Genomic DNA, 17,982 nt, shown 5'->3' with positions numbered 1-17,982 from the left:
GGAGCGCTCTCTGGATAAGGTGATGTTTGGACACTAAGGTTTTGAAAAGTTGAGTAAAAGTTAGATAAACCAAGGTGAGGAAGAGAATGACAAGCAGAAGGGACAGGAATGTAACAGCAGGTGCAGATGTGTTTAAGGGTCCAGGAGTACATTCTGTAGATTTGAGGTGAGAATACCCATGGAATAGTGCTAGGAGATGAGGCTACCAGTGGAGGTGGGAAACCAATCATTAACTTATTCTGAAAGTTGAGAGAGGAGCTGTTTCATAATTTTATAAAGAATTTGGGCTTGTCTTTAGAAAGGTCATTTCAGTGGCAAAGTGGCAGATTATTTGCAGAGGACAGGATCTAGCCAAACAGTAGAAGGTCAAGTATGGGATAACAAGAGCTTAAAATAAGGCAAGAGGTAGGATGAATTAAATGGAGACAAATTCTAAAGATTAAGGATGCATTTTTTTTTTGAGATAGGGTCTTGCTCTGTTGTCCAGGCTGGAGTGTAATGGTGTGGTTACAGCTCACTATATCCTTGAGCTCCTGGGCTCAAGTAATCCTCCCAATTTAGTCTGCACTCCACCCCCAAGTAGCTGGGACTACGGGAATGTTCCACCATGCTAGGATAATTTTTATTTTTTACATTTTTTGTAGAGATCAGGTCTCACTATGTTGTCCAGGCTGATCTCCAACTCCTGGCTTCAAGCAACCTTCCTACCTTGGCCCCCCACAACACTGGGGTTATAGACATGAGCCACTGAGCCTGGCCCTGGAAACAGATCTTTTTTTTTTTTTTTTTTTTTTTAATCAAACCATGCTTTATAGCATAGGTACAATTTTTTATTTCTTTTTTTATAGTACTTTTTAAAAAATTATACTTTAAGTTCTAGGGTACATGTGCACAACATGCAGGTTTGTTACATATGTATACATGCGCCATGTTGGCATGCTGCACCCATTAACTCGTCATTTACATTAGGTATACCTCCTAATGCTATCCCTCCCCACTCCCCCACCCCACAACAGGCCCTGGTGTGTGATGTTCCCCTTCCTGTGTCCAAGTGTTCTCATTGTTCAATTCCCACCTATGAGTGAGAACACACAGTGTTTGTTTTTTTGTCCTTGTGATAGTTTGCTGAGAATGATGGTTTCCAGCTTCATCCATGTACCTACAAAGGACATGATCACATCCTTTTTTATGGCTGCATAGTATTCCATGGTGTATATGTGCCACATTTTCTTAATCCAGTCTATCATTGATGGACATTTGGGTTGGTTCCAAGTCTTTGCTTTTGTGAATAGTGCCACAATAAACATACGTGTGCATGCGTCTTTATAGCAGCCTGATTTATAATCCTTTGGGTATATACCCAGTAATAGAATGGCTGGGTCAAATGGTATTTCTAGTTCTAGATCCTTGAGGAATCGCCACACTGTCTTCCACAATGGTTGAACCAGTTTACAGTCCCACCAACAGTGTAAAAGTGTTCCTGTTTCTCCACATCCTCTCCATCACCTGTTGTTTCCTGACTTTTTAATGATCGCCATTCTAACTGGTATGAGATGGTATCTCATTGTGGTTTTGATTTGCATTTCTCTGATGGCCAGTGATGAGCATTTTTTCATGTGTCTGTTGGCTGCATAAATGTCTTCTTTTGAGAAGTGTCTGTTCATATCTTTTGCCCACTTTTTGATTGGGTTGTTTGTTTTTTTCTTGTAAGTTTGTTTGAGTTCTTTGTAGATTCTGGGTATTAGCCCTTTGTCAGATGAGTAGATTGCAAAAATTTTCTCCCATTCTGTAGGTTGCCTGTTCACTCTGATGGTAGTTTCTTTTGCTGTGCAGAAGCTCTTTAGTTTAATTGGATCCCATTTGTCAATTTTGGCTTTTGTTGCCATTGCTTTTGGTATTTTAGACATGAAGTCCTTGCCCATGCTTATGTCCTGAATGGTATTGCCCAGGTTTTCTTCTAGGGTTTTTATGGTTTTAGGTCTAACGTTTAAGTCTTTAATCCATCTTGAATTAATTTTTGGATAAGGTGTAAGGAAGGGATCCAGTTTCAGTTTTCTACATATGGCTAGCCAGTTTTCCCAGCACCATTTATTCAATAGGGAATCCTTTCCCCATTTCTTGTTTTTGTCAGGTTTGTCAAAGATCAGATGGTTGTAGATGTGTGGTATTATTTCTGAGGGCTCTGTTCTGTTCCATTGGTCTATATCTGTGTTTTGGTACCAGTACCATGCTTCTTTGGTTACTGTAGCCTTGTAGTATAGTTTGAAGTCAAGTAGCTTGATGCCTCCAGCTTTGTTCTTTTGGCTTAGGATTGACTTGGCAATGCAGGCTCTTTTTTGGTTCCATATGAACTTTAAAGTAGTTTTTCCAATTCTGTGAAGAAAGTCATTGGTAGCTTGATGGCGTGGCATTGAATCTATAAATTACCTTGGGCAGTATGGCCATTTTCACGATATTGATTCTTCCTATCCATGAGCATGGAATGTTTTTCCATTTGTTGTGTCCTCTTTTATTTCGTTGAGCAGTGGTTTGTAGTTCTCCTTGAAGAGGTCCTTCACATCCCTTGTAAGTTGGATTCCTAGGTATTTTATTCTCTTTGAAGCACTTGTGAATGGGAGTTCACTCATGATTTGGCTCTCTGTTAGTCTGTTATTGGTGTATAAGAATGCTTGTGATTTTTGCACATTGATTTTGTATCCTGAGACTTTGCTGAAGTTGCCTATCAGCTTAAGGAGATTTTGGGCTGAGACAATGGGGTTTTCTAAATATACAATCATGTCATCTGCAAACAGGGACAATTTGACTTCCTCTTTTCCTAATCGAATACCCTTTATTTCTTTCTCCTGCATGATTCCTCTGGCCAGAACTTCCAACACCATGTTGAATAGGAGTGGTGAGAGAGGGCATCCCTGTCTTGTGCCAGTTTTCAAAGGGAATGCTTCCAGTTTTTGCCCATTCAGTATGATATTGGCTGTGGGTTTGTCATAGATAGCTCTTATTACTTTGAGATACGTCCCATCAATACCTAATTTATTGAGAGTTTTTAACATGAAGGGTTGTTGAATTTTGTCAAAGGCCTTTTCTGCATCTATTGAGATAATCATGTGGTTTTTGTCTTTGGTTCTGTTTATATGCTGGATTACGTTTATTGATTTGCGTATGTTGAACCAGCCTTGCATCCCAGGGATGAAGCCCACTTGATCATGGTGGATAAGCTTTTTGATGTGCTGCTGGATTTGGTTTGCCAGTATTTTATTGAGCATTTTTGCATCGATGTTCATCAGGGCTATTGGTCTAAAATTCTCTTATTTTGTTGTGTCTCTGCCTGGCTTTGGTGTCAGGATGATGCTGGCCTCATAAAATGAGTTAGGGAAGATTCCCTCTTTTTCTATTGATTGGAATAGTTTCAGAAGGAATGGTACCAGCTTCTCCTTGTACCTCTGGTAGAATTCGGCTGTGAATCTGTCTGGTCGTGGACTTTTTTTGGTTGGTAAGCTATTAATTATTGCCTCAATTTCAGAGCCTGTTATTGGTCTATTCAGGGATTCAGCTTTTTCCTTGTTTAGTCTTGGGAGGGTGTATGTGTCGAGGAATTTATCCATTTCTTCTAGATTTTCTAGTTTATTTGCGTAGAGGTGTTTATAGTATTCTCTGATGGTAGTTTGTATTTCTGTGGGATCGGTGGTGATATCCCCTTTATCATTTTTTAGGCGCCTGTTTGATTCTTCTCTCTTCTTTATTTGTCTTGCTAGCAGTCTATCAATTTTGTTGATCTTTTCAAATAGACAGCTCCTGGATTCATTGATTTTTGAAGGGTTTTTTGTGTCTCTATTTCCTTCAGTTCTGCTCTGATTTTAGTTATTTCTTGCCTTCTGCTAGCTTTTGAATGTGTTTGCTCTTGCTTCTCTAGTTCTTTTAATTGTGATGTTAGGGTGTCAATTTTAGATCTTTCCTGCTTTCTCTTGTGGGCATTTAGTGCTATAAATTTCCCTCTACACACTGCTTTAAATGTGTCCCAGAGATTCTGGTATGTTGTGTCTTTGTTCTCGTTGGTTTCAAAGAACATCTTTATTTCTGCCTGCATTTCGTCATGTACCCAGTAGTCATTCAGGAGCAGGTTGTTCAGTTTCCATGTAGTTGAGCGGTTTTGAGTGAGTTTCTTAATCTTGAGTTCTAGTTTGATTGCACTGTGGTCTGAGAGACAGTTTGTTATAATTTCTGTTCTTTTACATTTGCTGAGGAGTGCTTTACTTCCAACTATGTGGTCAATTTTGGAATAAGTGCAATATGGTGCTGAGAAGAATGTATATTCTGTTGATTTGGGGTGGAGAGGAAACAGATCTTTTATGGCTGGATGTTTGGTTGGATGTGGGGAACGAGAGAATGATATTTAGATTTCTGATATCATGATTAAGTAGATAGATAGTGAGACCATTCATCAAGACAAAATATTGGGTGAGAACCAGGGGCATGGGGCAAGGGTGATGAGCTGGGTGTGCTTGTGAATATCTAAGTTGATATATGAATTTAGAGGTTAGGAGAGAAATCTAGACTAGAAATATACATCTGGGGCTGGCACATGGTTAAATCTAATGATCTAATGTCATTGGCGACTGAGTAAGAAGGACAGGTTATACTCTCAAGTACAGAGTCCTGGTGCCCATAATTGAAGGAACAAGCACAGGGAGAGGTGCCCCTGATGGGGACTGAACAGAATAGCTTTCTATGTAGTAGCGAGACCATGAAAAACAGAAGATAAGGGTGGGTGAGCATTTAAGAAGTCAGGTTAGCAGTGGCACATACTTCAGAGAAGTCAAGAGCAGTAAGAACTGAAATCCACCCACTTCGTTTTGACTAAAGATCACTGGCAACAGCTGGCGCAGCCTCAGTGCTGATGTTGGACTAGGCGCTGGCAGGGGATGCAGGATGTATTAGTTTCCTGTGGCAGCTGTGACGAATTACCACAAATTTGGTGGCTTAAAACAACAGAAGTTTATTCTCTCACACTTCTAGACGCCAGAAGTTTAAAATCAGGGTATCAGCAGGGTTGGTTCTTGGCTGGAGGCTCTGAGGGAGAATCCATTCCTTGCCTCTCTTCCAGCTTCTGGTGCTGGAATTTGGGCTTGTCTTTAGAAAGAGCCCATTTGCAGGAGCCCAGACTGGGAAGCAGGTGGGCAGGATGGAGGGAAAAGAGGAGGGTGGGTGACTTTAAAACGTAAGCTTCATTAACTTTCTGGTAAATCCATGAATGAACAACAATATATGTTGCCAAGTGGGTGGGTGGGTGGAGTATTGATTTAGACGTAGAAATATACAACTAATGAAGTAAAGTTTGGGCTAATCAAAAGAGTTGATAGGCAGAAACAAAGGGGACAGATTTTTGTGCCAATGATTTTTGGTGTTCCTTGCTTGTGGAAGCATCACTCTAATCTCTGCCTTCATCTGCACCTTACCTCCTCTTGTCTATCTCTATGTTTTCCCCTCCTTTCGTAAGGACATCTTCATATTATTTCATCTCAACATCCTTAATTACATTTGCAAAGATGTTTTTCCACATATGGTCACATTCACAGGATCTGGGTGCCATGTCTTTTTTTGGGGGGAGTGCACAATTCAACCCACTACACATGGTTAGGAATGAATAGGCTGAAATGAGTAGGGATGATGAGCATAAACCCACCTTTCAAAAAGTATGAATCAGAAGAATAGAGGGAAAGATACAACTACAGCCAGAGGGGATGTCAGGTCCAGGAAGAATGTCTTCAAGATCAGAGATACTTGGAAAAGCACTGGAGCAGATGCAGTTTTTAGGGTACCTGAAGCATATATGATTAGAAGGGCCCTCTTTATTTATTAATTTTTGAGACGAAGTCTCTCGCACCCAGGCTGGAGTGCAGTGGTGCTATCATGGCTCATTGCAGCCTTGACCTCCTGGGCTCAAGTGATTCTCCCATCTCAACCTCTGGAGTAGCTGGGACCACATGTGTGCCACCACTGGCTAATTTATGGCAGATTCTTACATAGAAATCCTTCCCAGTTGCAGCCCAGCTTCCCCTCCCCACCTCATATACTTCAGTTCCCTGCAACTCTAAGCATTTGTGGGAGCCCAGACTGGGAACAGCAGGTGGGCAAGACAGAGGGAAAAAGAGAGAGTGGTTGACCCTGAAACTTAGGCTTCATTAACTTCATGGTAAATCCATGAATGAGCAAGGATATATGTTGCCAGGCAGGTGGGTGAGTGGAGTATTGACTGAGAGGTAGAAATATACAAGGAATGCAGTGAAGTTCCTGGGCTCTTCAAAGGAGTTGACAACAGAAACAAAGGAGACAGATTGCTCTTGGACAAGGAGGAGGGACACCTTTTCCTTTGAGGCAGGTAGGAAGGGGGAAATATGGGCCACTGATCAGTTTGGTATGGGAATGGACAGGAAGGTGAGATAGTGTTTGATGGCCTCAATTGAGTGAAATATAAAGCAAAGGCATCTAATCAGAATGAGGGGGCAGGATTTTGAGGAGAAATGAGAAATTTGAAGATGCTCTGAGGAAAATGGAGATGACAAAATATGGTTAGAGAACAGTGCCTTATGCAACTAGAGGGAGTAGAAAACCATTGCCTTTGGCATAGTTGGTGTGTGAAGCTAAGGTCACTTTGCCTTTGGGTCAAGGTCATGGACCTGCTTGGTGGCTTCCTGTGATGGATAGCTGTGATCAGGACTGTGTAGACTTCAGATTTAGAGAGAACTGCATTCAGATTTGATTTCTGCAACTAATTAACTGAAGACCACTTGGCAAGTCCCTTACCATCTTTCCTTTTCATCAGGTAAAAAGGAGGTATTATCCTCCTTGTAGGTCCTGTTTTGAATTCATTCTTCCACAAACCAACATTCTAAGTGCCCAGCACAATAGCTGACACACAAGAGGCCTGCAGTCAACATGAGCTCCCCTTCCCGCGTTTACCGTTCTGCTCACTACTCACCACCCCCTGTTCTTATTAATGGTCTAAGTTCAGTTGCTTAGTTGACTCCAGGAGTTTCCAGGGTTTAAAGGGGCTTGCAGGATAAAGGTGGTTTCAGTATGAATTAGTGCATTTTAAATGAGTGCTTCTAATCACGTTTTTGTGATTCTACTGAGTAAGCCAGTTCTTTGGGTGTTGAGGAGTGATACCCTGGTTGCTGAAAGCTGGATGCTCTTTTGGCTAGGTGATTTGAATTAAATAATTATATGTTCTTCCTCAGAAGTGACTTAGACACTTCTTGGTAGAATTCAGTATCTTTCCTTCAACAGGATAATGTTCACATAAATTTCCTTTCTTGTACCACGTGGCCATGGGCATCAGTTAGGCAGATTCAGTGTCTGGTGAGGGCCTACTTCCTGCTTCCTGGTGATTCTTTCTGCTTGCCTCAGAATCACTGATGTGAGCCATAATGACTACTTGGCATAGACTACACGTAAGTCTTGTAAATGTCTGTATAGTTTTCTCATTTAAATGAACATGTCACAGTGCTCTTGGGAACAACTTTCCATTAGCCTGAGCACAGCAGACAGCCTGAGACAGTGGTGCTCACTGAATGAAATTTGCTTCTACTTTGGAGGTCTGATTTGTATTAGAGGCACGACCTGGTTGGTACCAGCTCTGCAGACCAAGTTTGATTTGTCATTCATGTTTATTGAATTCCTTGATAGCTGTGCAGATGAAGAAACCACTTAGAATTTAGAATAAAAATAAAAATAATAGCAACTAACACTGGGTGCTTAGCCCAGGTGTCAGGCATTGTGGAAGCCCTTTACTGTTAGCTCATCATAATCCTATCAAGTAGGTACAGTATTTATTCCCCACTTTGTTGATAAGGAAACTAGAAATTGAAGAGGCTAAGTAAATTGCCCAAATTGTACAGTATCTTAGTCAGTTTGGGCAGCTGTCACTAGCTACCATAGATTGGGTGGCATATTAACAACAGAAATTTATTTTTTACAGTTCTAGAGGCTGGGAAGTCCAAAATCAAAGTGCTGGCAGATTCGGTGTCTGGTGAGGGTCTGCTTCCTGCCTCCTGGTTCATAGAGGCTGTGTCCTCACATGGCAGAAGGGATGAGGGAGGTATCCAGGGTATTTTTTATAAGGATACTAATCCTATTCATGAGGGCTCCACCCTGATGACCTAATCAACCCCAAAATGTTTCACCTCCTAATACCATCAACTTGAGGGTTAGTTCTCTGCATATGAATTTTGGGTGTGGACACATTCAGTCTATAGCACATAGCTAGGAAGTGGTAGAGCTGGAATTTGAACCCAGGCAACCTAATTCCAGAATCCAATTCCTTAATTATTGGGCTATACTGATGATACTTTTTGTATTGGTACAAGTGTAGCTGAAGTTTGTAACTGAAAATGAGATATAATTCGGTAAAGAACAGTCGGTTCAACAGATGATTCATGCTTAGATGGCTTAGTACAGGGATTAAAACTCAAATGTGTACATACTGCCCCAGAGAGAAACTGCCCAGATGTAGTCACATTGGCTGGTGACTGTAGTGGTGAACTGGAGGATACATGCTCATTGTGAAGGGAGCAACTATGTATAAACATGTCGGAAGTTTTGTTTTGTTTTTGTTTTTGTCAAGAGAAGCCGGAAAACTGGATTTGAATGTGAAACTTCCAGTTTTAAAAATCATCTTCCTGTTAATAACCGTGCTTTATCCATTAATGGTTAAATTATAGTCCTGTATAGTATAGGCTGGGTTTTCCTGCAGTAACCAACAACACCCAAAGCTCAGTAGCTTAAAACAATTAAAGGTTACTTCTTGCTGACGCTACTTGCCCAACAGTGGTCGACAGGAGCCTCAGCTCTTAGAACGTCTCGGAGACTCAGGCTGAGGTAGGCTTTATTTGGACACATTTTTTACATAATAACTGCAATAGTGCAAGGGGCACATGAGACTCAAACACTGACCCTTAAATCTTCTTATAGAAGTGACACAGATCAATCACTTAGACTCATATTTCATTGGCCAAAGTTAGTTAATACCACACCTAACTTCAAAGTGGGTGGAGAAGTGTAGACCTTCTGTGGGCTGAAAGAAGCAAAATGTTTTTGAGTATCCCCACTGACTACCACAGCTCCATATACTCTGATTTTTAAGGCAGAAATGTCAGATTTTTCCCCCAAGTTAGATTCCAATTTGCAGAGATTTCAAACAGTTGATTTAAAAAAAAATTGTTTTGTTCTTGAATGATTAAATTTGACTGCTCTGAAAAATTCATATTTTGCTTCATTTGGACTAGTGCCACTTATTTAAGTATTATCATCTTTTAGCTGATTAGGAAATCATATGCAGGAACTGTGAAATAATTTTTAGCTGAAGTGATGATTTATAGATGAATATTTATTCCAAAAAGCACTACTCATATATTTTTAAATATTTGTTTATGTCATCCACTATCTTGTGTAACTTGTCTCATTAACTACACTGTAAGGTAAGAATCTTACGTTATTAATTTATACTCTGTAGTGTCTGGCAGTATAGAAAATGGTTATTTAATAGATGTTAATAAATTTTATTGATATATCTGTCAATTAGTTGTTAATAAATCACTATAATTAGAGATCATGACTTCAGATGATGTCATAGAAGTTGGAAACACTTCAGGCTATTTTTTAGAAGTTGCTTATTGTTGGGCCGTGCGCAGTGGCTCACGCCTGTAATCCCAGCAGTTTGGGAGGCCAAGGCAGGCAGATCACGAGATCAGGAGATGGAGACCATCCTGGCTAACACAATGAAACCCTGTCTCTACTAAAAATACAAAAAATTAGCCGGGCGTGGTGGTGGGTGCCTGTAGTCCCAGCTACTCGGGAGGCTGAGGCAGGAAAGTGGCATGAACCCAGGAGGCAGAGCTTGCAGTGAGCTGAGATCGCACCACTGCACTCTAGCCTGGGCGACAGAGTGAGACTGTCTCAAAACAAAACAAAACAAAACAAAAGTTGCTTATTGTTGATTATGATGCGATATGAAAGCCAAAATTCAGTAGCCCCTCAATTTCAAAGGCATTTCTGGCTTATTCCTTATGAATCACAAGGCAAGACTTTCTTTTCAAATATCATTTTTCTGTGATGTGTTGACGTGCTTTATTTTGCTATAATATTTGGATGAATTGTAACTTAAAAAAAATTATGAAGCAAATATCAGTGCTCAGGGAGGTATTCAATTGCCCGAGATCTTGCAAGGCCTTAAACACTCTTCAAAACAAGCCCCTCCTAGCTCCTAAGCCCACGCCCTTCCTGGATGACCAGATAGAGAGTGATTCTTATTCTCATGAAATGCAGAGTGCTCAGGGACATGAATGTGTGAGGACAGAGTTTGGCCCAGGAGCAGTGTTTCTATAATTTAATAGTGGTATTACTCCCCTTGGAGAAAGTTGCATGAACACAAGTTACTCATTGATTGAATCTTGACCATGCAAGTGTGTTTCCAAAATCAGTCACTCTTAAGTTGTTCCACATGTAGTTGTAAATATTAATTTAATGGCCTGTGTAACTGGGCTTTTGTTGTTGTCTATCTGCTGATACTTAAGGTAGAGGAAGTTGTAATGTAGTGTTAAGATTCTGAGTCAGATAACTTGGGTTTTAAAACCATTACCAACACTATATACTAGCTGTGTAATATTGGCAAATCATTTACTCAGTAATGTTTAGATTCCTTATTTATAAAATAGAGTTAAAGGTATCACCTACATCATAAAATTGCTCTGAAGATTAAATGAAATAATGTGTACAATATTCATGGCATAATGCCAGGTACATGCTAAGCATTCAATACAAATCAGCAATTATTAATATTGTATTACTATCTTTATAAAATCATATAATCAGGATTAAAGGATCTCAAAGGTCACTGGATTAAGCTACTCATCCAATAATTTAATCCCCCCTATAATTTTTTCACCAAGAGATCTCCTAGACTATGATTGAATACTTATTAGATAACTCTGACTTTTCAAACTTTCTCATATTGAACCAAATTATGCTTAAACCTGTAGCTTTCACCATTTGGAAATACACAGACCAAAAGTAGACCCTTTCCTCATGATAGCTCTTCATGAATTTGGAACTATCTCTAATCATAAGCTATTCTCTAAACTTCCTTGAAACTTACTACCTCTCACTGAAATTTTCACTTGATCTTTCTCTTTCCTTTCAACACCAAAATGTTGGAAAGAATAGTGTGTAAATCATTGTCTCAGCTTCCTCTAGTTTCCTTTCTTCTTCAACAGCTTGGATATAGAGTCTGATTCAACACCTCTCCAAGCTGAAGCATGAGGGCTACCCGGGAGTCAAAATCAGATGAAAAACAGAGAGAAATAATAACATTGGCCCTCTTTTATTGAATCCTTTATAGTGTTTGAATCATTATACTAAGAATTTTACATATATTTTTTCATTGAATCCTCACTAGGCCCTATGTGAAGTATATATTGGTATTATTATCTCTATTTTACTGTTGAGGAAAACGAATCTCTGAGAGTTTGAATTTTTCAACATCCTGCAGCTTAAAAGGGTGATGAGTGGATCCAGGTTTGTACGTGGGTATTTTCTTCCTCCAAAGTCCCTGCACTTAAACACCAGGTTTATAAATAAAATTAGATGAATATGGGAAGGAAGGAAGAGATAAACCATCAAATCAGTTGATATTATTGTCGTTTACACATTATGTAAAATATATGCTTAAGGAATAAAAAAGAAATATAAGACATGACCTTTTTTCTCATATAAGGAAGCTTATAATCTAGCAAATACACACACATATGTACACATGAAAAATGACAAGAGAAGGAAGGATAGCAGTATAAACACATATTTTATATGAGACATCTCTCCTTTTAATTCTTTTTTATATTTTAAAAATTGTTTATAAATATGTAGATATAATGACAGAGGTGGAGATACATAGGCATAGGTACAGCTAATGATAAAGACAAGGAGATATAAAGATATAGATAAAGACTATAGACAGATACTAATATAGGGATATAGATATTTAGAGATAGAAGTAAAAACAGAAAAAAATGATATTTAAAGTAAAACTATGAACCAGAAGGTTATACATCAAATTTAGGACAGTGGTTGTTTTGGGGAGGAAATGAGAGAATAGGACAAGTGTAGGGCTAGGGAGAGAGGAAACATCTGTAATGTTCTTTTTATTTTATATACATAAAAATACATGGGCTGGGCAGTGTGGTACAGGCCTGTAATCCCAGCACTTTGGAAGGCCAAGGCAGGAGGATCGCTTGAGCCCAGGAATTCAAGATCAGCCTGGGCAACATAGGGAGACCCTGTCTTTACATCAAATTTTAAAAAGCTGGGTGTTGAGGCACAGGCCTGTGACTAAACCTCCCAGGCTCAAGTGATCCCAGCTACTTGGGAGGCTGAGGTGGGAGGATCACTTGAGCCCAGGAGGTTGAAGCTGCAGTGAGCCACGATCCCACTATTGCACTCCAACCTGGGCAACAGAGTGAGATCTTGTCTCGAAAAAAAAAAAAAAAGACAGAAATCTGAATAAAAATATAAATAGAAAAGAGAGGGGTATGGAGGGACAGCTTCAGATCTTAATATTTCAGCCTTGCATTAGAATCATATAAATGATACTATCCTGTAAGACATTATATTATTTAGATTTATAAAACTATGTTCTCATAAAAGAGAGCCAAACTGTAAATTTAAGGATTACATCACAACTAAGCTTCCTGAAATGAAGGGAGCTCCCCCTCCCCTGGCTTTGGGCACCACTGACCGCCATGCTTCTGTTGGCAGGCAGTGGGCTGCGATCGGCAACTGGGAAGCAATGCCAAGGAGGACAACTGTGGAGTCTGTGCCGGCGATGGCTCCACCTGCAGGCTTGTACGGGGACAATCGAAGTCACACGTTTCTCCTGAAAAAAGTAGGTTTTAAACCCAATACGTTATTACCATCATACAAGATGTATTTTAGACCGTCTATTGCTAGAATAACATTTTCTGAATGTTAAGCTTCTTTAGTTGGAAGTAGCTTTTGTACCAATTTTCTAAAAGTGAAATTTCTTTCAAAAAGTGTGTATCTAACTTTTGTTCCCATTATATCTTCGAAGAGGACCTGTTTCTTTGAACCTTTGCCAATGCAGGATATTACTGTTTTAAAAAAATATATTTGCCAGTTTTTCAGTTAAATCATGAAATAATAATTTATTTGTCTTCCTTTGACTGCCAACAAGGTAGAAAATATTGTCATGTACCTATTGACCACTTATACTTTGTAATTTCTCAGTTAGGTATTGAAGCCATTTATCAATTTTCCTATTTGGATGTAGATCTTTTCCTCATTGTTGAGAGCTTTTAATATATCACCAATACTAACATGTTTTCTGTCATACCTATTTCAAATATGGTTCCAGTTTGTTAATTGACTTCCAATTTTGTGTAATTAGAGTTTCTAAGTTTCTAAGTATTATGTATTTGGAAATTTCCGTCTTTTCATTTTAATAATATCTGTCCATTAAAACATCCTTTAGTTTGGGGAATCAGTAAACTTTTTCTGTAAAGGGACAGATAATAAATATTTTAGGCTTTGTTGGCCATATAGTCTCAACTACTCAACACAGCTGTTGCAGTGTAAAAGCACACACAGATACCTGTAAATAGATCAGCATGGCTACATTCCAATGAAACTTTATTTACAAATATAGCCTGAAGGCTGAATTTGGCCCTTAGGTTTGTTAACCGCTCCTTTAAAGGAAACAAAAATTATTCATGTATGTTTTCTGCCAGTACTTTTATGGTTTTGTTTTTCTTTATAGTAATTCTTTCTGAATACCCCCTTGTTGGTGGTATTCAGTTATAAATGTAGGTGAGTTCAGCCAAAGATTTGATTTTAAATCTTTTATTCATTTGAATTTAGTTTGTTGTAACTTGTAAAGTCAGCATCTTACTTATTTTCCCAAATGGGGAAAGCATTACAGGAGGGGTGGAGGGTTTTTCAGGCAGAGGAAACACAAAGTTCATGGCATGACACTGGAGAAGAGCCTGGGTTTTTTGAGGAACTCCTAATATGTTGTTCAGGCCTGACTGTACATTGAATAGGGTAGAAGATAAGACAGAATGGCATTTAGAGTCAAAGCCTTCATTAGTGTGTTTTATTTTTCAGATTAAGTGGAGCCATCAAAGCAATTTAGGCAGTGGAGTGATATGGTTAGGTTAGTGTTTTAGTAAAATAATTCTGGTGGTGTGTGGAGGCTGGATTACCTGTCAGATGAGCTTGGAAGCAGGGAGTCCAAATAGGAAGTGTCTTTCAAACTATTCAAGAGTGTTTAGAATCATGAGGCCTTGATCTAGGGTAGCATGGCAGGAAACGTAGAGGAAGGGACAGGTGGAGAGATCTTTAGCATGTAGAATGAACAGAGTTTGGTAATTCTTTGAATGACAGCTATAAGAGAAAAGAAGCAGCTAGAATGGCCCAAATTTTCCATCTTGTGCAGCTGGGTGGGCATGTTTGCTATTCATTTGGGTAAGGAATTCATGAAGAGGAGACACATATCAAAGGTGAGACTCCACCTCCCTGAATTTTATTCTCTCCAAAATTTTCACCCCATAAGTATCCGATACCTAAGTATCTTTCTGATGCCTGCAAACAGATGTTGGTTATGTTTTCTTTGTCGTTGGAGGGTTTATCTGAAACATGTTAGTTTATCATGGCTGATAGCAAAACCCCTTGTTGGTGGTATTCAGTTATAAATGTAGGTGAGTTCATCCAAAGAGAGTATGTAGAATATAAGAGGAAGCCAATAATTGCATCCTGAGGAAAAGCTGAAATCAAAGCATTTAGCCAGGGAAGAAGTTTAAGGGAATCCAACTGAGAAGGAATGAATAGAGTAAGTAGGTAAGTGCAGAACTTAGCAAGAGCAGTACCATGGACCCCAAAGGAATAAGTAATTTCAAAAATGAGATGGAGGTGGCCAGCAATGTTAAATGCTTTTATGAGTTCAACTGGAATAAGGGCCCAAAAGTTTGTCTTTGGCAATTTGAAGGTCATTTGTGATGTGAACAAGAGTGATTTTGATGAACTTCAGGCTGAAATCAAAGCTTGATTGCAATGGATTGATAAGTGAAGAGAATGTATAGAGGGAAGGATTTGCTCAGGACAAGAGGAGGAGAACAGACCAACACCCTATCAACAACTGGATAGCTCTACAGGGTTGGTTGGAGAACACCGTGAGGTGTTCCAGCCTATTGTCTTTATTTGGCTCTTCATTAGGGGATAGAGTTGGCCACTAGGAGTGAGGGCTCAGAGACTTGAGCCTGTTCCCATGAAAGAAAGAAGGAACCAACAACAACAGTACAAAGATAGAGAAGTAGCTGAAAGGGCCTAGCTGAGATTGGAAACCATGAATTCATGGAGGTTCCAATTTTTGGACTTCATGAAGGAGGTGGCTTTGAATGGTGGTATACCAATGAGGAATGTATTCTACTGGAAATCACAGAAAACTCAACTTAGAAACATTGGAGTTTATAAATCTTTTCTAACAAAAAGCCTGGAGTAGGCAGCTAAGGCTGGGGATGCTGTTTTACTGTGTCTTTCAGGAACCAGGCACCTTTCTCTCTTCTTCACATCCTTAGAGGGTGGCTTTTGCCTAAGTGGCTGCAAAGTCATTATTGGACATTGAGATGTTACATCCACATCCCAGATAATAAGGGAGAACATAGTGTGAAAAGCATTTTTTTAAATACTGTGTTCTTTATCCAGGAAAGGATATTCTCCCCAGGGCATTTTGCTTCATTGACCAGAATTATGGTGTGTGACACCCTGGCTTCCAGGAGGCAGGAAACCAAGTAGTTAGCATTCTATCTATTCTGCTATTACTAATGTTGATCAAATGCTTTGTAATTCCCAAAGTTCTCTTTAGACTTATCATTTAATTCTACCAGCATTCTTACATTATAATTTGGATAATGTCCGGCCTATTTTACAGATGAGGAAACTAAGGATGAGAAATGTTAAGAAACATCTCCCATAATTAATTATGAAAGGAAATATTGGGAAGTGGTTAAGAAATTGGGGTCTGGAGCCAGCCTTCCAGGGTTAAGTCCTGGGTCTGTTGCTTATGAGCTGTGCAGAGTTATTTAAGTTATTTCACTTCTATGGGTATCTTGGATCTCTGATTTTAAATTGGTAATAACAACAGTACTGCCTTTGTAGAGCTGTTGTCAGGATTTAAAAGATCAACCCATGTTGAGAACTCCAAATAGTGTAGTAACTAGAGAGTACTCAGTAAATGCTAGCTGCGTTTTTGTTAAAAATATTACTCACTGGGATACTAAAGGATGTCACACTGATACGGGAGGAGGGGGCAGGAAATTGAAGGATGGGGTCCCTGGCTAGGGCTCTGCCCTTAAGCCTGCGCCCACTGGCCTGGGTGAGGACAGGGACTCTGTTTTCACACCCAAATGTTGCATTTTCCAAGACCACTCTGGCCTGCCATGCCCCCCATTCTGTGTCTATAAAAACCCCAAGACCCTAGCAGTCATACACACAAGTGACTGGATGTTGAGAGGAACACACTGGCAGAAGAACACACAGATGCCGACAGGCCATTGACAGTGGAACGACACAGACGCAGGGGGAAATTTGGCCGAGGGTGGGCGGACGAGATCCCAGCTGCTAAGCGACCCGACTCCAGGGGAAGACCACCTTCCCACTCCATCCCCCTTCTGCCTCCCCATCCCCCTTTTGCCTTCCCATCCATCTACTGAGTGCTACCTCTATCATTCAGTAAAACCTTGCACTCATTCTCCAAGCCCGTGGTCCTGGAAAAAAATGGATCACACATGGGCTTGGAGAATGAGTGCAAAGGTTTATTGAATGGTGGAGGTAGCTCTCAGCAGATGGCTGGGGAGGCAGAAGGGGGATGGAGTGGCAAGGGATACAGAAAGCCCTGCGATACAGAAAGCCCTCTGTCCTTGAGATAAGGCAGAGGCTCTAACTGAGCTGATTAACACAAGCCACCTGCGGACAGCTAAGCTGAAAGAGCACACTGTAACACACGCTGGAACTTTGGGAGCTGTAAACACTCAACTCTAGACGCTGCCTTGGGGTTGGAGCCCCAAGCTCCCCATAACCTGCCCGTCTGCATGCTCCCCCCTAGGGGCTTGAGCTGCTGGGCATGGAAGAAGTGAGCCACTCCTCCTGTTGCATGCCCTGAGAGGGGGATAAGGGAACTTTGCCCCTTTCAATACCTCTTATATACTTTAAGTATAAATGTGGGTATTTGTAAACATATTTGAAAGTCAACAATCAGTCTGTCTGGGGATTGATTTTAAGAGAGCTACTGCTTGGTATGGAGGAAAACGTTGAAAGTGTGAAAACAGAGTGATTGTAGGACAAACCAAAGTTTTAGGACTCAGATCAGTGAACACAGTTTGAAGAGACAGGCTATACTGAGAAGTGTTCATCCAGGAAGGTATGTGGATGAGGGGAGTAAGGAAGAAAGACAATAGCCAGATCGGGGTGTAATGGAAGTACGTAGAGTTAGTGTTGGCCTTAGAAAGTTTGGAAATCTCATCAGAAAATACCTCGTTTTGTCAGGGTCCAAGAAAGATTAGAACTTGAGATAATTCTAATTGAACCAGGGTAAATGCCAAATGAAATTGTGCCAAGGGCAGTCTTATTTGGAGAAGTGTGCAGAAGAGGTACTGAAATGCAAGGTAGTTCATTATTCTCTCTCTCTCTGTCTCTTGATTTTCAGCTTTTGGATTACATATGCTTCTGAGAATCTATTAAAAGTTATGCATTTTCTTTCCAGGAAAATGCATGTGTATTTATAAGCCCCACATATGCCATTCTGATTTTTTGTGGGGTTCTCAGACCCCTGATGCCTGTTTAGGACATTCCAGGTTAAGAACCCCTAAAATGTCCTTTTTTAAAAAAATCAATTTCTACATAGAAAGGGGAACTGGAGGGCAC

At 40.0% G+C, this 17,982-nt stretch overlaps 1 protein-coding gene across 8 annotated transcripts in view; it reads left to right on the top strand.

Moving 5' to 3' along the window:
- ADAMTSL3 (ADAMTS like 3) overlaps positions 1-17,982 on the top strand; it is a 388,590-nt gene that overhangs the window by 167,763 nt on the left and 202,845 nt on the right. For all 8 annotated transcript variants that reach the window (XR_008513716.2, XM_024232567.3, XM_024232568.3 and 5 more), the window contains one exon: positions 12,805-12,931. Coding sequence is in view for 7 of the 8 variants with exons in the window: in XM_024232567.3 (XP_024088335.2) it covers positions 12,805-12,931 (127 nt within the window). In the remaining variant the exon portion in view is untranslated. The remainder of the gene's footprint in view (positions 1-12,804; positions 12,932-17,982) is intronic.

This window comes from Pongo abelii, chromosome 16 (assembly GCF_028885655.2).
Source record: "Pongo abelii isolate AG06213 chromosome 16, NHGRI_mPonAbe1-v2.0_pri, whole genome shotgun sequence".
Classification (NCBI taxonomy): Eukaryota; Metazoa; Chordata; class Mammalia; order Primates; family Hominidae; genus Pongo; species Pongo abelii.
Note: the sequence above shows the minus strand (reverse complement) of the source record. Positions and strands in the feature narration are given on the sequence as shown.